Source organism: Clinocottus analis, unplaced genomic scaffold, assembly GCF_023055335.1.
Source record: "Clinocottus analis isolate CAN_PGR_092001 unplaced genomic scaffold, fCliAna1.0.p SCAF_9, whole genome shotgun sequence".
NCBI classification, from domain to species: Eukaryota; Metazoa; Chordata; class Actinopteri; order Perciformes; family Cottidae; genus Clinocottus; species Clinocottus analis.
In genome coordinates this window covers 2,497,308-2,520,710 of record NW_027176251.1, presented here as the reverse complement: position 1 = coordinate 2,520,710, position 23,403 = coordinate 2,497,308, and the positions used below count along the sequence as shown (strand labels likewise).

Here is a 23,403-nt window from a genome sequence, read left to right as displayed (position 1 = left end):
TAAGAAGACATGTAAATGGTCTGTCGTCATAGAAGTCATAGACAAAGGGCCAAATATGGTGCTTGATATTAAATGTGTAATATCTACTGCGGCTCTTTGTACGCTCCATTCATCTTCTTAAATCACGAGTACAGACAGTGACACCTGCTGGTAGGAAGGCGTAAGGAGAATATACTTTACTTTGGCACGTTCCTTTAGCTTAACTACTGTACATTTGGGAACATTGGAAAGAAAAACATGCAGAGGGCTTCACAATGAGAGAAACAGATGTAAATGAAAGCCAAATTTTGAAATATGAAACTAGTATTATTGTTAAAACAATGCGTAATGCAGGTGATTTGGGGGATGCAGCATTTTTCTATGTTTAAGCTTGATATAGGGAAAGTAGAACATTTGCCAATGGATCTTTTTTTCCATTAGACATATAATTCTTTGGCTTCTGTCTCTTATTGTCTCCGTCTGGCTCACTAAGCGGGAGAAACGATGCCCAGAGCACTTGCAACATTTTTATTATGCTTCTTCAGCATCGGTAAAGCACGCACAGACAATGATGAACACGTTACATTCCCTCATCGCACTCCAGATAGGAGCGTTGGTGGCTTGTGACCTTGAGCAAGACACCGAACCCCGAATAGCTCGCGCGTACAGACACACAAAGACACTCCATTCACACTCCATTAAATACCTCAGCTGTGTTTTCAGTTCAGTGAAGCGCGGCCTCTTGCTGGGATCGTACGACCAACACTTCGTCATCAAGCTGTAGAGAGTAGGAGGGCACTGAGGGGGCATCGCCAGACGCTCGCCGTTCTCTATCCTGCCGATGACGTCGTTGTTCTTCACACCCTGGAAAGGCTTGATACCGAACATCAGGATCTCCCACATGCAGACGCCTGGGGAAAGACAGAAAAACAGACTCACTACGAGACCGACACAGCCACCTGTCGGCTCTCGAATGCCGCAAAATGGCCGACAGTAACGAGTAAAAATCAGACTTTAAACCCCAAAGCATCAGGACAAAACAGCCACAGAAATTTAAGAAAGCAAGTAAAACACAAAGAGTTGAACTCACCGAACATCCAGACGTCACTGGCTGTGGTGAATCGCCTGAAGTTGATGGATTCTGGAGCCATCCATTTAATAGGCAGTTTACCTTTAGAGGCTGAGAAACAGAAAGCAGGAGCGCTGTTACAGTCTAATGACCAGCTCAGCTTATGTCAGTGCAACGGAGAATAACGGTGATTTGACAGACCACAGCCAGTGTAAAGGAGACGCTGAAGAGTGCATAGAGGCAATATATTTACCTTTATAATACGAGCTATCTTCCATGTATCGAGACAAACCAAAGTCCCCAAGTTTCACACAGTCGACTGTTGACACCAACACGTTCCGCGCGGCGATGTCCCTGAAGAGGACGAATCTTTTATTCATCTTTCATTACATTTATTATGTGTATCGACATGATTGAGCCATAAAAAGCAGCATGATAAGATCACTAGTATGTCTCATTCTTTATGAGACATCAACAAAGAACCAATGACAATGTTTATATCACAAAATATCTTCTTTTTTTTTATTAACATAGGTCATTTTCATTTCTCCAGTAGGTGGCAACGCTGGGCTGTGGTTTACAACAAAATATGTATTTTGCCATAAAAACATTCTTTCATGTGTTGAATTAATCGATTATCAGTTTCATATGTAATGTTATGTGACTCTGGTAGTCATTTTCTAGTAGAATATGAACTTATATCATTCATAACATATTCTGGTGTGATGGAAGTTTAAAAGACCACAGCGCATACCTGTGCACAAAGCGCTTGCTCTCCAGATATGCCAGAGCCGTGCTGAGCTGGTGCGAGTACAAGATGAGCGTCGCCAAGTCGAGACTGTACTTCCTCACCTGGAGAAAGGACCGCAGCTAGAAAAAAAAGAAGAAAAAAGAGAAACGGACGTGAAATAGAGGCAGAGAGCAACAATTTGTTGGTAAAAAATAAGAGCGAGACGATGAAATATACGATGGACGATGAAAAACAAAGAAAAATAGAGGAAATGGAGACAAAGAGTGAGACTGAATGACAAATTGAGATAGAGGGGCAGAAAGAGAGCGACGGTGAGGACAAATGTGATGTGAGGACAAATTAACAGGGACATCATCGTTCTCGTCAACAACAGAAAACTAAATATGACGAAGAGCAAGTAGAAGTATTTAACCAAGGCGATAGATGACTACTTGTCTGCTGCTCTGCTGCCTACATATGAGATGATGTGGTGCATCTGGAGCTCAGATGGGCTTTATGAAGAGAACCCAATATCACAAACCAATGCAATCACACATGCAATATAAAAGTTAAACAAATTGGTTTTTTTTCAAACCAAATTAAATGCAATTTGTTCCACATTTTGTTGCGTTTCATGCTTCAAGAAGACACAGTTCACTAAAGTTTACAGTCAACACAGCTCAAAACGATCCAGTAAAACAAAGTAAAGAAGAAAAGAATGAATAAACTAAAAATGAGCTGTTGACTGTGTGACACAGATCATTAAAATAATGTGAAACGCAGCTGCTTGTACGGTGGATATTTCTATAATCTGATGTACAACCAGCCCTAAGTTCGCTGTGATTACCTAAATAAGCTTTTTAACATATCCACACATCCATGTAAATTAGCAGATGCTGTACATCCGGGTACAAGTTCTCCTCAGTGTCGTACCTCTCCGAGCGTGCAGAGCTCCATGATGATCCAGACTGGATTATCCGTGATGACGCCCATGAGCTTCACGATGTTTGGGTGGTCAAACTGACGCATGGTCACTGCAGGGAAAGATGAGCGAGGGTCAGTTGTTGTTTGTTGTTGTTCTGCAAACTCTGTGAAGGGAATAACGGTTGAACTGACGTGCTTCCTGGAGAAACTTTTCCCTGACGCTGTCGGACGTTGAGTTCTTACACGTCTTCACGGCCACAGACAGAGCCGGGTTCTCCTGCAAGAAGCAGATCCACGTGAACAACACCATCAGCATCAGAGGCATCGATATCGAGCTTTTTTTCTTTTCTTAAATACACAGAGAATACGTGCATCACCTTTTGAAATATAATGATGAAAGTTGGGAGTATAGCGTGGTTATTCAGAGTCTGTTAAGTGTGTATGGATGTGCACTGCCAAAGAAGTAGTGATTACAATAGCATTTAAAATGTGCACTCAACCACTTGTTAAAGACCATCAACACTGAATTCTATATATATATTTAATACAGATATTAGAGGCTTGTAATGTGAGCGAGAGGCTCCGGTACATACCGGGCTGATGTAGACTCCTTGGTGGACGTCTCCAAACTGACCCTCTCCGATGCAGCGTCCCAACTCGATACAATCTCGCTGAATCTCATAGTCCCGCGCTGTTATACACAATATACATGGACATGAACACACAGGTGGACACACACACACACACACACACACACAGAAAAAGACCTTCACATCAGTGCCTCACAAATACACTTCATAGTCAGTTCTTGCATGTACCAAGCTTGGCAGAGTACTTTACAGCGTGCAGAGTTTGTTTAAATATGTTTAACGGCTGATAGATGCAACACCGGTCGTGTCATTTATCAACTTTTCAAACAAATCTTCCAGTAAAAAAGGAGACACGGCTCTGGAAACAGATATTACGTAGTGCCGTCGTTGCTATATAAATTGCATTATCCTGAATTTCCAGATAAATAGCTCTGACAAGCTTAGTTCTCTAGCAATCAGCACAAGTCCTCGTCAACAGCATGCAACATCAGCACCAGTCAACCACGACCAGACATGCCACGCAACAGACCAACAGCCAGTAACACTCAACGTGTGTATGCATTTTAAATCAACATGAATTTCCACATTAAATTAAATGTATGGTGGATAAAGTCAGGTGAATTGTATAGTAGTGAAGCGTCATTTAAAGCTCACCGGTTGATTTAGGACCAGCGGGTTGGTCAAAAAATATTAGTATCTGTTTTTAAAGTGAGTCAAATTTCCTTCTGTACTTGCTGTCAAGTGAGGAGACTAGAAAATGTTGGCTTTTATTTGAACTTTTAAGAAAACAAGAACCAAAAAGGAGCCGCAGGCTGCTGAGAGGCTGGTGGTTTGCCGACACTGTTGACCTGACTTTGTCCATGTAATCAGCGTATGAATATAGCACACATAAGCATACAGCGTTTGATGAATCTCTGACTTCTCGTTTAAACCGTTGACAGTGGAGGAAACGTCCGTTTAGAGACGACGACGCTGTGCAATAAAATTCCGGTAGTGGGAAAGAAACTAAATGAGGTTGCAACATTTACAGTAACAAAAATGTCCAGTCGGCCATATTTAATGCCCGAGTGCCTCTAAATGTAGCTTATGCAACCCGATCTTAGGGAAGTGGATGGTTACGGTTAAACGATGGGACTACGCTGATTGTTAGTGACTTTCAGTTTGAATGTGTATCTATTTAAAACATCCCCTCCCCCTGCACTTCCTCCACCAGGCCAAAGTTGTAAAAAAAAAAGGGAAGTTTTTGAACTTAATCTTTACAGTGATATAAGTGACGACAACTCATTTGACCTTTTTGTAATTCTTAAATCTCAACAACAAGATTCTTGTTCAACAACTTGGGTTCAGCTCTGACAGCACATCAAACATCCACAGAAGAGGGCGGGGTCAAATCAACAGGGTGCATGGACCGAAACACACTGGGTTTTTATTTTACAGCTGCAAGCGTAGAATAAACAAAACATTAAAACAAAAAAAAAAAAAACATAAAATAAAGATCACAACACAACCACAAAATCAAAGTGCCATCACAATACAGCCAGACTTACGCAACGTTCAGATCATTACCTTGATCTAGTCCGTAGTATTCTGGGAAAATGGGTTAGTGATAGGAGACAGAAATAACTAGCTGTGAGTACAGAGATCTAATATTGTGACTGCAGTTTTTAACAATTGTCATGAGGTCGCTGTGACAGTGGTGCAGATGGGTTTCTGCATGCTTTAACGCTTTGCTTGCTCTCTATGCACGTGCTTGTGCTGCGCGGGGACACATGTTGAGGTTAAATAGGGGATTTCATCAGTAAATATCGCAAATAAAAATGTCATATAACGCCCTACCTTCTTTCCTCATCATGCATTAAGGTGATGAAGCTGCTGAATCGGCATTACTCTGCAGCACAGCAGGCCCTCTTCATGCACTAAGATAATAATGCAGCTGCATCTACAGGAGCCGGATGAACCTCTACATCCATGTAATTGTCACAATGAGCAAGTATCATACTAGGAATAGTAGTACTAGCAGTTGATAGAGCCATTCGCCAAATGTTTACCGTTTAATGCCTCAAAGCAATCTGAGGAACTCAGTGAAAGAAATGCAGACTGCAGAGCTTTTAATTCAGTATGTGGTTCAAGTGGTTCCGCCTTTTATACGATTGCCACGTGAAACCAGGGAAAATGTCGAGTCATTCGTGTCATTATTTTTCCTGCCATCCTTTTGTCCACCAAGCAGGAGCCTGAATTGATTATTCATGATTAGGTCCAATCATTAAAATCGTTCTATATGTTGGAGAGTAATGAAGTATTAAAACAGCTCATATGTCAAGATACTCTCCATACTCATACAACTCCTACTGGGACGCGCCACCGCTCACAGTGATAATCTCCTGATTAATCAATACAGTTATTGCGTTCATTCACGGCTTCTACAGACCTACAAGCCTGGGAACGGGCGATAATTCAATGTGATCATTTTTCTCAACAAAATCATGAATTGAGATATGGTGATACACAATTAATAGGTCTAAATGTATAACAATTACATACTAACTGAAACTCAAATCTCCCCATCACCTCGACAAGCGTTCCACCTGCACACACATGAACTGAAACTCGTACGCACACACCGTCTGCTGCACGAGTCTGAAGAGCTCCACTGATCACACGTGCACCATGACGATCGGTCTCTTTTTTCCCCAGTTGTCAAATCATCTGCCTACAACGGTCGCGTGCATGCGTTTTGTACTCACTCGAAGGCATCGTATACGTGTCCTCCTCGTCTATGATCTCAGCATAGTCGTCCGTTTCTGCAGAGCCGGAGCAAAGTGGGGAGGGCAGGGGGGGAAAGAGCCAAGAAACATTCAGTCTCAGTTGGTGACACACGAGATACAGAAGTGTTAACAAGTTCACATATAAAACGAGCCCAGGCGCCCGGACAGCACTCAAATGACAAAATGGCATAACACAAACCAAAAGTTGCATTATTTCCTATCAGAATTCTTTGTATCACCTGTGTTTTTGCAATTATAAGCCACTCACGTAGTTGAGTGACCACGCCTCCACAGACAGAGAAAGAGTGAAAATGGCCACCGCAACAGAAACACACCGTCATCAGACAGACGTACCTTTCCAAAAGACCGTCACCATACCGGATTCCAAAACATATGCACGACAATTTGAACCTTCATGTACTATAAAACAGCTGCACACAAAGGATTGTGGGACAATAAAGAGAGGGACAGAGACACACACAGGATCGGAAAGGGGAGGGATGGAAACGTTCATTCTTTCCACAGAAACAAGTTGAAGAATAACAGGTTGAGTCATGGATAAGGGCAGATGCAGAGATACAGCACACACACACACACGCACGCACGCACGCACACACACACACACACACGCACACACACAGCAAGACTTACGTTAAATTACTAATTTAGGGCAGTTTAAAGAAAAAAATGTGTTTACCATCACCACTAGTGTGACCTGCAAAAGCCCCATGCAGCATGAAACACACACACACACACACACACACACACACACACACACACACACACAAACAGAGGGAAAGAAGCATTAGTTTTACTGTTAAGAGAAAAACAAATACGCTCACAAATGTTAATTAAACGACTCAATACTATATTTAAGATCATTTTCATTAAATCCTGTGTAACTGTGAGTCAGTCAGAGGTCAGTAGACCGTCGCGACACAGGAAGAGTGACAGTGACTAAAGCTCTCCATGGGGACATCTGGCGAGACAAGGACTCTTCATGGCACACACAGATGAGGCTTTATAGAGGGAAACAGGGTGCGAACACATATCTATGAACCCTTTATCCAACTGTGAGCGGTCACTGTCACTCATGACATTTAACGCAGCGGACAGACAGGGAAACCAACAGGGGAGAAACAGACCAACAGGAAAAGAGAGAGCGCGAGACAGCGACTTGTACCTGAGACACAGACAGCTCGGGTCCGCACTCCTTCCATTCGTTTTTCCATCCGCCTCTCATGATTTGATACTCTGGAAAAAGAGATGAAAGGAGAAAAAAAAATCTGTTTCGGTTCACATTAACCTAAAGCTCGAGCTTTCCAGATGCCGCTTATGAAGATAAGCAGCGTACTGGAGAATCCTCCCACATCCTGTCATGTGTGTGGCTTTTCAAAGCTGAACATGAGGGGAAAACAGGAACACGTATGTCTGTACCTTATACAGAATGTTATATCCACAGTATGAGCAATTCAAGGACTTAAAAGGACTGAAATAACTGCGCCAGCAGCGCAAGCCAGCCCCGTCACGTAAGAGAAAAAACTAAAGTGGTGCTGGTTGAAGAAATTAGATGATGAACATTGACTACACTCCCTCTGTGTGTCACAGGAACGGACACCTTGTTTTTACAGCAGCTAATGAGACCAAATGTGTCCGTTGACTTACTTGGGGATGGACGGCAGAGCTCGGTCCCCCTCTGCAAAATGAACACATGAATTAGACACAATCCCTGTAGCCATATTTCTTAGTAGCCGTATTTATTTTGTAGAAAAGACGAGCTCAAACATTGTTTAGTTATTGAAAATGACCAGTTTAAGCTCGTCAGCCACAATCAGACTGAAAAATGTCCGACAGCCATCTAAACAACATAGAAATGATCACAATACTCATTAACGTCACACAACTGAACCATTCAAAATGCTGCAATAGAGACAAAAAAAATATCTGAATGTGGTTGTGTAGTGAACATAAAACAAATGTGCGTCGGTAGTGCGCATACCTTTGTGGACTCTGACAATGAAGGAGTGAGTAGCCGAGGAGACGAGTCGACAGTATCCGTCAATCAAGTCAGCCATGTTTTCTGCCGTAGTTAGCGATGCCGTGGTGACTGTGAGGGGCTACACACACACACGCACACGCACACGCACACAAACGCGCACGATTAGTGGGACAGAGCGTTGCTTCACAGTGACACAATGAGAGCTTTATTAGTAGCGTCTTCTGCCAGTGCACATACACACATTCAGTCCTGCACACACACACATCCCTACACACACAATCTAGCACTGATGCGTGCATGCTGCTCCACGAGAAAGGCCTGCTGCAAACACACGCCCACTCTCGACAGACCCACTCACGTCGACACTCAAGTGCAGATGGCAACACCCGCCTTCACCCTCCCCCTGGGCCGTTTCCTTCTTTCCCTGTGTATCGTATTTTACTGCAGATTGGTTGTTACCACAACTTAGAATACAACGTTTAAGCAAGCAGATGCTACTGTGTGTGTATTCCACATTTACACGTCTACTTAAAATATACCTTGAGCTATTAACGCAAACAATATCCAAACAAAAAGACAGTGATGTTTCACAATGAACCACCCTGCCATTGAAAAGGCAGATATTGTATGAGAGTAGTGTGTGTGTGTGTGTGTGTGTGTGTGTGTGTGTGTGTCTGTTTTCACCTCTGGAGCTCCTGCTACGTTGAGCTGCAACATGCCTTTCCTGTCCTTCTCTTCCAAAGCAGAGTATTGGATGGACTGCACCTGGTTAAAGTTAGCTAAGTGTGTAGGCTGCAACGACAAAGACAGACACACATAAATGTTAAAAAACACTTTGAATGTTCATATAGACATTTTTTTTTCCATGGTCCGAGTTAATTATGCGTTTCTTTTTGTGAAATACAAAGATGCCAGCATGAGAAAGCCGACGTCATCAAGGGTGAATTTTAATGTGCGCGCGAGGAGCCCGACAGGACGCGCTCCACTGTCGACTTATTAAATTAACTGGAGACATTTTGACAGTCTGTCATCATTAAGTTGAAATTTAATACTTTCATTTACGCACTGGAGGAAAAAAAAGGAAGAAAGGTGTGCAGCTGTTTCCATCGTTCTGAGTTGTCGCCGCTGCCTGCTGCTCCTACGTGCAGCTGTGCAGATCTCACCTGGTGAAACCAAACATGTGGCTCGTTCTCGCTCGCGCCATCTGCTTCGAAACAGAAATGACCTGTCTGCTGGCGTTTTAAGACTCATTCTAACTCGGGCGAGTCAAGACAAAAAAAAAAAATCTGTCTACGGGTGAGGACGGCCATTAGAGGACGGAGTGATCGATTGCCAATCTGGCCTTCAACTTAAAAGCATGCAGTATATAACAGTCAGCATTAAACAGCACTGCAGTAGAAAGTAGAGCTGGAAGAAACCTTGAGTCCATAAAAAATACTAAACTGGTTCACGTGTCAGCTGGAATAATCAGATGCCATTTAAAGAAAGTTCATTTTGAAACGGCTCCCCCTTCACTGAGGACTTAAAGGTTCGACCTTGTGAGTCGAGCTGTTGATACTCACCATGGAGCCTTTATCTGTGAGGTAGCTGATTCCTTCTTCTGGTCCAATCGCTAACTCCACTGATATTACCCAACTAGACTGGAAAGGGAGACATACAGTATTAAAATAGATGTCATATTCCATCATATCATCTGCATTATTTACTAAACATAGTACTGGATAAACATGCAATATTAATTAAACAATTTTAATGTTCTCATCTGTTTTCACTACTTTTGATTTGAAAATGGCTTCTTGTGCAGAGAAACGTTTGCATTTTGTAGACGGCAGGGATCATACGAAGAATATAGCGATATGAAGCAGGTTGTGAAAATACTAGCATCATCTTGTGCAGGTCATTTGAATTAAAGACGACAATCTACCTTACGTGTCGTGATTAGGTCCAACCTCCTGAATTTTCCAATATGGAAAATAAATGACTGGATTTCCTCTTTCACCTCTAGACGTAACACTTTTTTGTCTTTATAAATCGAGTGTTGCCCTACCCCCAAAGCACATTTGAAGCACTCTTTGTCAAAGCGGTAGATGGGGGAGAGTATCTCAAAGAACTTGTGGATGCTTTGCTCATCGTTGAGGTTAGCAAACTGCTTGAAGGTCTGCTGGATCTGCTTACGAAGCGTCTTCGCCTGACGAGAGCGGGAGGAAGGAAAAAAACAAAAACATTTCCACAGGTTAAGTCTTTCTGGGAGTAAAGTTTGGTTGAGAGCCAAGACATGACAAAAGTGACAACAGGACGTTTAACTTAATCCCAGACAATCAGATTATAAAGACATTCAGCCAGACATCCAGTTAGTCTTCCCGCCAGTCAGCCGGCACCTCGGTCAAACAGCCATTAGCTCATCCAGCCGACTAAGTGGGCCTCGGATTCCCAAAGGACTTTCCACCGCTGACACTACCGTGATCTTAAATGGGAGACTCCGGCTGGTTCGTCCGGGAGCTGAGAGTCACGACATTAACGGTAGTTTAGCCTCACCTTGAGCGAGTCCAGCAGGCTTTTGGGGAAGAACCTTCTCAAACCAACGTCTTTCCTAAACATAACAGAATGAAAACGTTTAAAATCCACAATCTTTAAACCTAAATTAGAGGCAATGCGGCTTACAGCGTGAACCAGATAAACTCTAAATCTCTTACTCTAATAGTTCATAATTGGATTTCTTATCCAAGGCGTTGCCTGGCATCTCTCTGAAGAACCTCCTATAACATTCACAGAGAAAAGCAAAACAATATTAAATGATGAAGTCACATATTCTGGGTAACGTCTCGGATGTAAGCGGTGACTAAAAGTCACAATACCTGTTGATTTCTGTCACGCTTGTGGCATGAGAACAAATGTGTGTTTTTCTCCTCACCTAATTTCCAAACAGCCCAGTTTCAGAGCGACTTCTTGATCCACCTGGTCAGCTATATGCTGCATGTAGTCACTCTTTACCTGTCGAAACAAAGTGCGACACAACATCACTCAACAACTGTTCTTCACACAAATTCTGACATTCTCCGATGTTTTCTTATTTGGGATTTCTTCAGAGGAAAGAAAGGAATCTACACACACTCCAGAGCACACTTACACACATCTGAGTGCTGACGTGCAAAATAATAGTGCGTGCAATAATAATGCTACAGTCCGACAATCTTATTCCATGACAGAATTTATATATTTTTGTAATTTGATCATGCAATTTTAATGCCCAAAATAGGCCTATTTCTGCATCCTGTGGCTTCTCGCACAGCAGCATATTTACTGCTGCTGCAGGATGATGCAGATCGTGCCCGGAGGAGGGAATGCATCTTCCAGGACGATGTAGATCTATTTGCAGAGAGTGACGAGCACCTCTTGGGATGCTTTTAGGCTTTTTGCGATGACGACGAGATAAAAGTCATTATAAGAACGCAGGTGCGAACAATTCTGCGGTTGGAGAACACGTCATGAATCGTTTTCTTTTCCTCTCTCGTGAACAAATATCAGAAAGTACAGAGGAAAGACATCAGTGAGCCCAATCTTTCAAGATAAAGTAATACTGAAGAGCAAGATGAATTAGGTCAGTTAAGTATCTTTTTAGTAATCTGTTTCAAGGTATGTCTGCATGGTTAGATGGAAAAGCGACAGGGAGCAAGTGACAGAGCAGATCTTGTATGGCAGAAGAACCGGTTCAAGAAAACGATAGACACCCTTTAAAATATGACGTTAGTGAGTATTATTTCAAAAAGGAGGACACCTTTCTGTGTCCCCCTTTTTTGTGTGATCTAAGTTGCCTCACCTGGTGATAGAGGTAGTTAAGAGAGGGTTTGTCCTCAGAGAAATGGCTCAGGTAACCTTTAGGAAGGTACCGCATCCGCAACTCATACCTGAGAATGACAGAGACAATTTGGCTAAATACCCATCCTGTTAGCACACAACAAATACACATATATGTATAAAAATAACCTGCAAAATTCAATGTCTGTATAGAGGCGGAAGGAGCATGCTTACTCATACGTGCAGCTGACTCATGCACAGACCTCGATACAATTATGTGAGCCTGAATCCGTACAAAAAAATACCACTTCTGTTTTATAGACGATGAACAAAAGAAACAACTGTAACATATGTTGCACATCATCAAAAGGCTTTCTATTTACAAAGATGCTGTAAAGAAACTAGTAAAGGTCATGCACACTCTGTGGGCCTGGATCAGTTTCTTGTGTTTGTTTCTTGCACAATTTTCTTCATTCCTCTTCCTTCACATGCAGTTTAAATTGCACGTTTGGAGCAAGAGATATACGTCATGCTCAAAGTCACTTCAGCCCGCGTGGCTGTTTGCCAACACACTGGCAAGTGTTGAAATTGGAAGATGTTCTTTGTACTCACTATATTACTTTCTGGTGGCACAGGAAGACGCAATTTCATATTTTACTGTCAGTGAACTAACTGAAAGTGATAACCTTGTGATACCATAAAGCATTATGAGATTCCTGCTGCTACGCTTGCCAGTTAACTGTGCCACTGAAGTGCCCAAACGGGCCATCATCGTTTACGGTGACATATCATTTTATGACTGACGTATTGCAGTGACTACAGCGAGAGAGAGAGAGAGAGAGAGAGAGAGAGAGAGAGAGAGAGAGAGAGAGAGACAGAGAGAGAGAGAGAGAGAGAGAGAGAGAGAGAGAGAGAGAGAGAGAGAGAGAAATGGGTCAGGAGACGAGCGAGCTCCGAGCTGCTGTGATGCGACGGGCCTGAAGTTAAATAACAAAAGGAAATCAAGGCTGAGGACAAAATGAATAAAACATCCTCGTTCTATAATGAATGAACCAAAAAGAGATTGTTGAGAAGAGCGATGATGCGTGCGTGAGAGGAAAAGAGAGCGAGAGAGAGCAGGGTAAGATAGAAAGCCCAGATGTGGGGCGATGGGAGAAAGAAGGAGGATGGAGAGAAGGATCAAAGTGAAGAAGAGCGACTGCGTGCAGCGCACGAGACCGAAGAGAAACACGCGAGGGAGCGAGCGAGGAGCAAGAGAGAGAGAGTCAGTCCATCCCCTGGGCGACTTCTGCTGTTCTAACAATAGCTTGGCAGAAAACTCCTGTGGGCTTGCATCTCTGCAAAGCTGCAACAACTGGCAACAGCCACTCGGCTACATGTTAGCGGCGTGAACAAGTAGGTAATTTTGAGCTTGTTCGGATTTTACGGATTTAGGGTGTAACACTTCGACTGCAGGACAAAGGGCAGAATTGGAAGAAAGGGTTGTAAACGAAATCCACTGAAGATGCCAAGCGACAGTGTAGGTTGAAAACAGATGAGCAGCTTCCCTTTGAACCCGTCAGACAGAGAAGACGTGTCCTTGAGCAAGACATTTGACCCTAAAATTGTTTCTGTAGCTGCGACTACGGTGTATGAAAAGTTAGATAGTCCTGATGTGGCATCTTGCATAGTTGCTCCTCTCATCAGTGTAAATGATTCCTATGTAAAGCGTCTGAGAGTATTCAGAAAAGCGCTAAATAAATTCAAACCATTATTATTCACTGCACCAAACAAATGGAGAGTAAAGCTCTACAGATTGTAGTTTACTAATAGGCAGCAAATACACCAAGAACAACTCCTGACTGCATGCAAGTCACGAACCTGTGCAGTGACGTCACCTTGACCCGTTGAATTTAAGTAAACGTCATTCACCACGGTTGAATGAGAAAACGCATTACATGAGGACTTAGAAAACCCCTGGAAAATGCACACAGGGACCTTGGCTAAAAGGAGCCATATGAAATTAATTTTACTCGGCTGTGCACTGTGATTCATTCCAGCAGGTTTATTGGTTTCATTGGGACCATATGTTATACAGCTGTAGCTGGTAAGTTCATTAAAATACTCTTGTTTTGTGTTTTGTGTTTAAAGCTTCAACAAGTGTAGCTCCTGCACAGCCCAACAGGGCATTTGTAAAGTTGCCATGTTTATGGTATAATCACGATCTTGTCCGCCTCTTTGAGAGAGAATATATGTAATCTAATATTACTTGGGCAGCTCTTTTAAGTCAGCACAGCATTAAGGAAAGGGTTGCCCTCTTGATTATAGAAGATCTAGTCACCCCCGTGGAAAAAAGTGAAGATGGAAAGACACGGGGAGGGGAAGCAGACGGTGAACCATCGACTCTTGTTGTAATCTTACCTCCATTCCTCCTGGGGGTGCTGTTTCTCATATTTCTCTCTGACGTGACACACGCCCAAATCGGGGTGTAACCAATGGAGCGCATCAGAGTGCAGATGGGTCAGACGGAGGCCCAGAGAGGACACGCAGCGCAGTTTGTGGATCTCTGCTATCTTCTGAATAACCCCCTGTTCGAATGAGAGGAAGCATGAAAGGAAAAAAGTGATAATCAGGGAGATTGTGACGATGAAGAGCGAGAAAGGTCAGAGATGTTCCTGCGTCTTACCCTGACATCTGTGGCGTCTCCATGCCTGATGTTACTAGCCCAGGTGCATGGCTCGCTGTTCGTCTCGAAGTAATGGAAGATCTTCAGGACCCGGTCCATGGAGCCCGAGGGCCGCTCGAGGCCCCCGGCGGGGCCGCCGGTACCACCGCCGGTACCGCCAGGCATCCCAGACCGGGATTTGACCCCGCAGCCACCCGATGCGGAGTGATTGAGGTTGGGTTCCAAGAAGGAAGACGACGCCATGCCTGATTCAGATCCTCCTGCGGGGGCTAACTGGCCGTCATATTCTGGGAAAAAGAGAGGCGGCAAAACAGAGAGGACAGAGGTCCGTATGTAAATTATGTAAATCAGAATCAGAACCATTGATTGACAAGTGAGTTTGCACAAACAAGGAATTTGTCCTGGCAGAAGGTGCTCAACAACAATATTAACAATGAACATTTAACTATAAAATAAAACAACTAATTTCAAAAATGTAAAATTAAAAAAAATTTAAATTAAAAAAAAAATATATATATTTTTTTTAATTTTAAAAAATATTCAAAAATATAAAATAATAAAAAAATAAAATTAAAAAATTAAAAAAATAATTTAAATTAAAAATAAATTATACAAAATTAAAATATATATATACAAAATGAAAAGTATAACATTTTGATAAAAACAAGTAAGTAAATAAGTAAATATGCAACAAGTAAAAATCTAACAAAAACAATAAAGTAAAAAGGCGCATGACACAGTCGAGAATAATAACAATCAACGGGGTAAAAAAAAGAAAAAAAGTTAATTAGGGTATGTGAAACGTGAAGAAAATTACTTTATCAACCCTTTGATGCACGCTACTGCAAGAATAGCTGACACAGCAGAACAGACACGCAAACAGCCTCTCAGGCACCCCGAGCCTGCCCTCCAAACTGCACTCCATACATACAAAAACAGGCTATATTAAAAAATCATAAAGACATAAAAGAGAACTCATGCAAATCCACTCTCACTCAAGAAAACAATCCAGGTGGGAAAAGAGATAAATAAACTGCGATAACGCAGCAACATCGAGAAAAGAAACGAGAGCTTCAGTCAGTAACGAGTCAATATGAATCATCAGGTCACTGACACAACGTCTTCTTAGAAAGACCTCATGGACTCAAAGCTCAACATAAATCAACTTCTAGAAAGCACTCGGCTTCCTACAGACACATTCTTCATAATGAGTTTACAGAAAAACAGACGGAACCACAATTAGGAGAAGGAGTAAAACAATTATGCTCATTACTGCAACTAAACAATAGCTAGTTTGTATTCTTTACCACAGTATGAAACTGCAGGAATGATATTCATACTGCAGTGCTGAGCAAATAAAGACTTTTGTAATCCAGCAAACACAAGCACAAACTATCCATTTCCTGTTTGTCTCAGACTCTTTAAAGGTCGTTTCTACTATAGGTTCATGGTAACTCTGCTGCTTCCTGTGTCGTGCTGTCACGTCCTGGATATCCCTGCAGGCTTTGTTGAGTCATCATCACGACAGCGGCCGGTTCCAGCCGGCTGTGGACTCTATCTGTGGCTCTCTCGCGGCGACAGAAGAGAAGTAAACCCAATCTGATCGACTGATTAATTGCATTGATCATCTCCACTAGTGGGAATGAAATCCTCCACTAAATATCTTTCCAAAATTGTGATCTGCATCATCAACTACCAAGTTATTTATCCACTTTCTTATATGCGACGATTTATTTAATCCACTGAATACCGAGACGATAAATCCAACTGACAAAGTGTTACTGCCGACCCCGGTTGTTTCACCGCTGTTAGCCTGTAGCGAGCACACACAAAACACTACTGTTAACATCACATCTCTACATTCAGCATTTTTCCGTGTTGTGTTCAGGTCACGGTCAGATCGCACTTCAAGCTGAGAGGAAGGAAAAAAAAAAAGGGAGAAAGAAACAAGAGACAGAAATATGCAGAGTGATCCGGGGGAAAGTTGGTTCAGCACTCTGACAGCTTGACCTGCAGTTGCCTCTTCAAAGACACACGCTTGTGTGTGTGTGTGTGTGTGTGTGTGTGTGTGTGTGTGTGTGTGTGTGTGTGTGTGTGTGTGTGTGTGTGTGCACTGACTGCATCAGAAGTGTAAAGGAGAACATTATGCATCTAATCATTTGACTCAGCACTCTTGTAAGAATCTGCTGTGTCAATAGGGGGTGTGTGTGTGTGTGTGTGTGTGTGTGTGTGTGTGTGTGTGTGTGTGTGTGTGTGTGTGTGTGTGTGTGTGTGTGTGTGTGTGTGTGTGTGTGTGTGCACACAAGGCCAACACACATTATTACATCCTGTGTATCCGGCGCATTTTGTGATTGTTATATTAAAACCATTTCCCCAATTTTCTACATATTATTGAACTTTTCTGGTAATATTAACCGTATGTTGTTGTTGTTTCAGAGTCATGTGACTCAATCAAACATTGTTATGCAATTCTTTTTTATTGTATAATAAAAAAAAAGGTAAAACATTCAAGTATTTCATCTTGAAGAGAAAATTATGTTTTTACAGCCATTACCTCTACAGACTTTCCAGTGTCCACAGGAAAGAAGTCATTAAAATATAATAAAAGAAGTGAAGAAACTGCCTAGGTTACAGTGCATTATGCTATTAATGTACATGACGTTGTGCTGCATTACATATCTTTGTTTTCTGCAGTGTAACAAACAGCGACAGGACACGTGTTAACAGGTTTGCTCTGAAGAGAGCGGGGACCAGAGTGAAAGTTGACGGTGGTTTGGTGAAGCAGATGAAGTACATTTGTGTGTACTCTTATTAAAAAGTGAGATCACGCTGTTTTTAATAAGTGTGTAATATCCACATGCATGGCTTCATACTCACCAGCCGCCTCAAAGGCATTAATACAAAAGATTAGTGAAGATTGGATGACAACTGTTCTCTTACAGTATTACCATCATCATCCAATTAAAACGGCATCACTGCGGCTGTGAAGCTGCTGGATTATTAGGAGGTTTGGTACAATCCCTAAAGAGGGCACGGCTGCTATTGTCCCACTATGTCATGTCTCTGGAACAATACCAGTTGACCTGCTAATAACCACGGACCCAGTTTACCCGATGAACAGATTAAAAGATACGGTTATAGGTGCAGTGGACATCATGTATCGTCCTCTGTTACTTTGATGGCTGCAGAGACAGATCGGCTCTGTGTATTTCTCACGAAGCTCTGTGAACTACACCTCATATTATATTATAATCTTTGAGCAGGCTTAGTGAAGATGGACTGGATTTGAAAAGGGAAGGTTTGAACTATGAAACACTTCAGCACTCTTGTTTAAACTCTATTTGCTGAAGAGTTCAAATAAACCATAAACGTACACATTACAACATTCCTACAATGCCAACGCTTTAACTATTTTTTCTGGAGACTATGCAAACAAAAGAAAACATGAAAATATGGATTACTGATTGATTAAAGTATTCCAAACCTGGCTACATCCAATATAATATATATGTATGTATATATCATATAATTGTTGATTTATCATCAAATTATTGCTTTAGGTCGTGCCATTTAAGTGTGTGTGACAGCAGACGTTTGTTTGGTTAATATCAGAGTAACAACATCAGATTATTTTAGTTTTTTTGTACATGGTGTATCTGAAAACACCCCCAAAAAAACATAAACTAAAAATGATGTTGACACAAAAAAGAAATTTTGAAAAATTCAGTCCCCTTTTGAAGGTTAATGATGAAACAATATCAACATATGTCCAGAATGTACACAAGCTGTGATACACACAACAAACCAGCTACCGGTCAGCCAGCAGAGGAGGTAAAGAGTCACAAAGCAGCCGCTCACTCGCTCAGTCAGTAATCAGATTAGATATTAAGCACTACATTGTTGTAACACCCCAGTGCATACACCGAGACCAAAAACCACACTGACACAAAATCGCACACAACCTTAACCTCATTACTACACACAGCCGGATGAAATCCTATTAGAAAAGCAGGCAACCTAAATAGCTGCCTTGATGTGCGCACACAACGACTTCATGTGACGGTTAAAGCAAACATAACCATGAGATGTAGTGCGTTCACCTTTTTTTCAAGCGCCATCTGTCAGAAAAGGTTTGTTAATATATGCGAGCCCATTCATACTGAAGCTAAAAACTAATATGTGACTGAATAAATGCAAAATACGAGAAGTCAGGCTGAAGAAAATACAGGCGAGTATGTAAAGTTCAATGTTTTGCTTAATTGTCTCCGACGAAGGATTTGAAAAAATGATGGTTCGTCTGTTTGTCCACAAAATATTTAAGATTGCAGATGTCATGGTGAACATGAAGCGTCAGTTTAACTATCTGCATTTTCTGGGCCACTGTTTACTGGTTTTTTCTGGGTTTTTTTCAAGCACGAAGCGCAGAAACCGGAGTCCAATTCCATGAATGTGAAAATGTACATTGCCATTAAAGCTGATTCTGATTAAGCTACGGCATCTTCCATCAGATGCTTATAAAATGTGCATATTATCCAGCAAGTAAAGATCCGACACCTGGTACTTTCAAGTTGACCATAAAGGTATTTATATTATTAACAAAAGTTGTCCTTTAACTTGTAAAAATCAGTTTTGGGGAACTACAAAATACATATCGACACACATTAAAGCATACACGGCGCAGGATGGATGAAGCTATTTCTCCCTGCACCAATTTCTGCTCAACACAACTACCCCAGATCCCCACATGCATGCCCTCACACATTCAAATGGGGGAAAGAAGAGGAATCAAATCAACTAGGCCATGCAGGCAGGAGGGGTGCCGGCTGCTGCCAGGCCCACCACCCCCTCGCTCCGTGGGGCTCCAGTGACTGACAGTCAGCCCGCAAAAAAACCCACAGAAGGTTGATCTGTCCCGTCGCAGCAGCCGAAGGACGGTTTATCTCCTCGTCTAACTGGTATCTGGGTTACTTGAGTTAGCGCGATCCTGGGGGAGCCGAGTCCTCTCTGTATTTCTGCTGCCATCGTCATATTTATCCCGGTCTTTACGCCTTTATTCTTTCCAAAGCTTTCATCTTTTCTTTTCTTTTTCCCCCCCCGCCTCACATGCCAAACCAAACTGTATCTTTCTTTCACCGTCTTTTCACCCCCTTCATCTGCAACTCTTTTCTTCTTCCTCCCCTCTCTTAATCTCCTGCAGTCACTCATCTGACGTGCTCGGAGACCTTTTAGTCCTCGCCTTCACATCTCCATTTGATCCTCCGTCCTATTGAACCACCTCTCTTCCTTCCTTCCTCTCATCTTTCTCTCATCCTCAAACAATTTCCTCTGCCTTCCCCCCTCCTCCCTCCACGCTACTACCCTCTCTCCTCTGCCAAGGATGCGCATTTTCTACGCAAGGGGAGGACGACAACAAAGTGGAAACATTGGTTGTACATCTACACACATGAATATATTTTAAACTACGTCTGAACATAGATAGAGATCTGTCTAAATGTCACTTCCATATGAATACAATGCTTTTCCACGGTGACCCCAAAGGACCAGCAGTAAGAGTGAGAGTGTGTGTGTGTGTGTGTGTGTGTGTGAGTGTGAGCTGTGACATCAGAGCTACCAGGCTAACTGATAACCACACACTCGTATTCACCAACGTAATTACAGCTCCGTACAAGTGTAACCCGTTCAAATTAACTGATAAGAAAACAGTAGTTCAGTTTTTTTTTTTTTTTCCAAACAGGCGGAAGCAAAAAGAGATTAACTGTTGCAATTCAGTGTTTGTTTGATGTCAAGTGCTGTAATAATTAAGCGTTACACACGAACACGCAACACATTGGACAGTTTTGGTTGAACTGTCGTTTAGCGTCGCTAACTGACAGCCGGCAGCACTTCATTGAGCCTTTTTTCCCCCCATCCTCCAGCGGTAACAAGAAGCTCGTGAAGTTAAAGCTGGTTACGGGTTCTTAGTTATGACCCCGACCGGACCTCATCTGTCACGAATGAACAATAAAAAAATCCCAGGGTGATGAAATACTCAAATCAGTTCAGACCATAGCTCGGTTAAAAAGAGAAAAAGCCTTCAGGCTGGTGAAAAGCTGCATGTTTGGATGCAGAGAGAAGGTAAACACGCATGGTAATGCATGATGATTACTTTGCTATTTCATTGTAAATAATGATCCCAAGGTGGAGAAAGATGCACTGACTAAACTAAAGGAAAAAAAACTTAATTTGATGAATATGGATCCAATGCTATGCAGCTGTGAATCTTAAGGGCTTTTAGTTAAATTCACAAGAACATATGAAACTACAGGCTGCGTTTGTCAGTGCACAATACGATGCGCCGATCAATACACACTCATCAGTACCTACTTGGTAGGGCGTGCTGTGCGTAGACGCAGGCCCCTTTGCTCCAGCAGAGAGGGATGCAGCCGCTGTTCTCCATTTGTTCTGTAGAGGGCGCCGTACAAGGTCTGGCCACAGGGCCCAGAGAAACCTGCTGGGCCCCGAAAACAGCATAGAGCCCAAGTCTAGCACCAGCTCCTAAGCTGGCTTTACGCAAGCCCAGTATATAAATGTGAATAAGTCAAGGAAACGTGAAATGTCCAGTAAAGAGTTAGAAATTGAGACCTGCTGCGCTGGGAACTGGGCCGCCATTGGTTAATGGGGAGATCATATCCACCTCACAGAAAACTCAATAGGAGAAGAGAAATATATCAATCAAAGCCAGCGTCCCCGGGCTGGAAGTAACTCCAGAAAAGAAAAGAGCCCAGCAAGAGGAAACAGAGGATGTCAGATATCCTTTTGTGCTGTAGAAATCTGATGACACGGCGAAGTATCCCCAACAGGAGGTAGAGAATACACCAGTCCGTCACTGTTTACGCTCCAGCGACCACTATAACGGAGATAAAGGTCGGACTCGGCTCCCCGTGTGGGAGTCGGGAACCTTCTTCTGCACGGAGAGAAACCAAACGCTGAAACTGAGAGATGATAGAAAGTGGAAGTACAGTTTTGCGTACAGTAATCCAAGCTACCGATCATGAGACTTCTTTCTCAAAGCTTGCTGAAAGACGCATTACTTCAGGAAGCGGCTCGGGGTCCAGTTCTTAGTAAACAATCCGGCTGATTCACGTTGTGACCTTTAACCCGGAAGAAAATACAGGTACCATTGTGCAATGTGATATACAATGATCCCTGTGAGCTTGTTTTTTTTTCTCTCTCTCCTCACTTCAGAGAGCCAGAGCCCTTGTAGGTGGAGAGGATTCAGTCAGTTGCTCGAGGACACTTCAGCAGGGTGGAAACTTCCCAAAACAGATATTCAAGCCTGGCTTCTGTGGCTGGGGGATTATTTTTTTACCCATTAAGACCATCCTGCGGTGCAATAAATCCTCACAAAATATCCAATTCTGCCCCTCGGTTTGGAGCTGCTGATCCAATTAATCAACCCTCGATGTGAAATTCAAAGAAGGTGGCTTCCTGCAGCCAGAAACATCTTAAGGCACAAGGTTTGGCGTTGTTTGTCAAAGATCCAGGTTACAAAATAACAGCGACATTGCTTGCCAGCAAACTAAGGCTCTATAGGATTACATCAAAGTATCTTTTCTCCATGTAAAAAATCCACAATATTGTCCCACGGAGATGGAAAGACAAATGAGAGAAAGACGAAAAGAGAAACGGGCATCAGCAAAGAAAGAGACAAAAATGTAGGGCAAAGAGGGGCGTAGAAAAATGGAGCATGGCGAGGGAGAGGAAGGTGGAGTGACCGACGCAGGAGGGAAAAGGGAGCGCAAGAGGAAAAAGATGAAGGTAGACGGACGAAAGAAGAATTATGAAAGAAAACAAAGAATAAAGAAGTAAATGTGCATCAGAACGAGCAAGAGGAAGAGCGCGATGAGGAGAGGAAGTGGAGAAACCCGGGGGAGACGCTGAGCCTCGCGTCCTCCAAAGCTTTCACCCACAATGCACCGAGCCCGCAGGAGTTAAACCAGCCCCAGAGCAGGTGTCTGATGTCACGGAGAGACATAAAGCGACAGCGACCTGAAGGCGAAGGTGGAGCCCGGATGCAAAGCCGGGGGCGGGACGGGAGAAGGGCTCGGGAAAGGAGGGATGGATGTTGCAGAAGTGAGTTCAGAGAAATCGATGCAGTAAATCCTGCTTTTTTTTTTTTCGAAAGCCAGTCAGCTGCGTGTCGCTCTGTTTGGCTTCTGGAGGCTTTCTTCTGGAGCAGCTGAAGGGCAACGAGATCAAAACAGCATCCCAATTTCTCTTTCTCTGTCTCACACACACACACACACACACATACACACACACACACTGCCGCAGCCAAACACACACACACACACTGTGCATCCAGCGCAATCTTTGAGCAGACTAAATGAGTACACCAAAGAGGCTGCACTGTGAGAGAGTTATGTCTCGGAGCAAAAGAGAGGCTGTGTGTACACAAGAGAGTGTGTGTATAAGCAGGCAGGCGTATGTAGGTGCGTGTGTGTGTGTGTGTGTGGGGGGGGGGGGGGGGGGTTGGTGAGTTTCAGCTAAGTAAAAGGAGTGTTTGTGCCCAAAATATGATAAGTGAGTCGTGTGCATGCGGGAGCCGAGTGTTTCTCCTTTGCTGTGTTTTTGGGTACATGCTGCTGTACCACGCTGTGAAAACAGGCAGAAGCAGGCAGGGTGTGTGTGTGTGTGTGTGTGTGCGTGTGTAGTACTTATACATAACTATGCTAATAGAATCATACTCTCGATCAACGCTGCAACTAATAAACCGGCGCATATGAATATAAACACAAACACGCGGTTTTACCAGGATTAACGTTGAGCCACTGAAAGCATACATTCCACCGCTTGACCCTTACAACACTTGTTTCCCTCTCTCCTTCATCCGTCTGTCCGTCTCTGC

General features: G+C 42.9%; 1 protein-coding gene across 13 annotated transcripts in view; it reads right to left on the bottom strand.

The window, feature by feature from the left end:
* LOC137781261 (focal adhesion kinase 1-like) overlaps positions 1-23,403 on the bottom strand; it is a 54,462-nt gene that overhangs the window by 20,972 nt on the left and 10,087 nt on the right. For 5 of the 13 annotated variants that reach the window (XM_068569914.1, XM_068569904.1, XM_068569909.1 and 2 more), the window contains exons 1-23: positions 20,880-21,177; positions 14,517-14,803; positions 14,252-14,418; positions 11,874-11,961; positions 10,968-11,047; positions 10,750-10,812; positions 10,592-10,646; positions 10,104-10,244; positions 9,619-9,696; positions 8,741-8,848; positions 8,057-8,174; positions 7,723-7,753; positions 7,241-7,311; positions 6,755-6,772; positions 6,037-6,093; positions 4,859-4,879; positions 3,296-3,393; positions 2,895-2,979; positions 2,712-2,812; positions 1,803-1,918; positions 1,302-1,402; positions 1,070-1,159; positions 686-890 (exon numbers count right to left, since the gene is read on the bottom strand). In XM_068569914.1, coding sequence (XP_068426015.1) covers positions 686-890; positions 1,070-1,159; positions 1,302-1,402; positions 1,803-1,918; positions 2,712-2,812; positions 2,895-2,979; positions 3,296-3,393; positions 4,859-4,879; positions 6,037-6,093; positions 6,755-6,772; positions 7,241-7,311; positions 7,723-7,753; positions 8,057-8,174; positions 8,741-8,848; positions 9,619-9,696; positions 10,104-10,244; positions 10,592-10,646; positions 10,750-10,812; positions 10,968-11,047; positions 11,874-11,961; positions 14,252-14,418; positions 14,517-14,803; positions 20,880-20,952 — 2,252 coding nt within the window. In that variant the 5' untranslated portion in view covers positions 20,953-21,177. Of the gene's footprint in view, positions 1-685; positions 891-1,069; positions 1,160-1,301; positions 1,403-1,802; positions 1,919-2,711; positions 2,813-2,894; positions 2,980-3,295; positions 3,394-4,858; positions 4,880-6,036; positions 6,094-6,754; positions 6,773-7,240; positions 7,312-7,722; positions 7,754-8,056; positions 8,175-8,740; positions 8,849-9,618; positions 9,697-10,103; positions 10,245-10,591; positions 10,647-10,749; positions 10,813-10,967; positions 11,048-11,873; positions 11,962-14,251; positions 14,419-14,516; positions 14,804-20,879; positions 21,178-23,403 lie in introns of those variants that run through there. The other 8 variants (XM_068569910.1, XM_068569911.1, XM_068569906.1 and 5 more) reach the window with 4 other exon arrangements.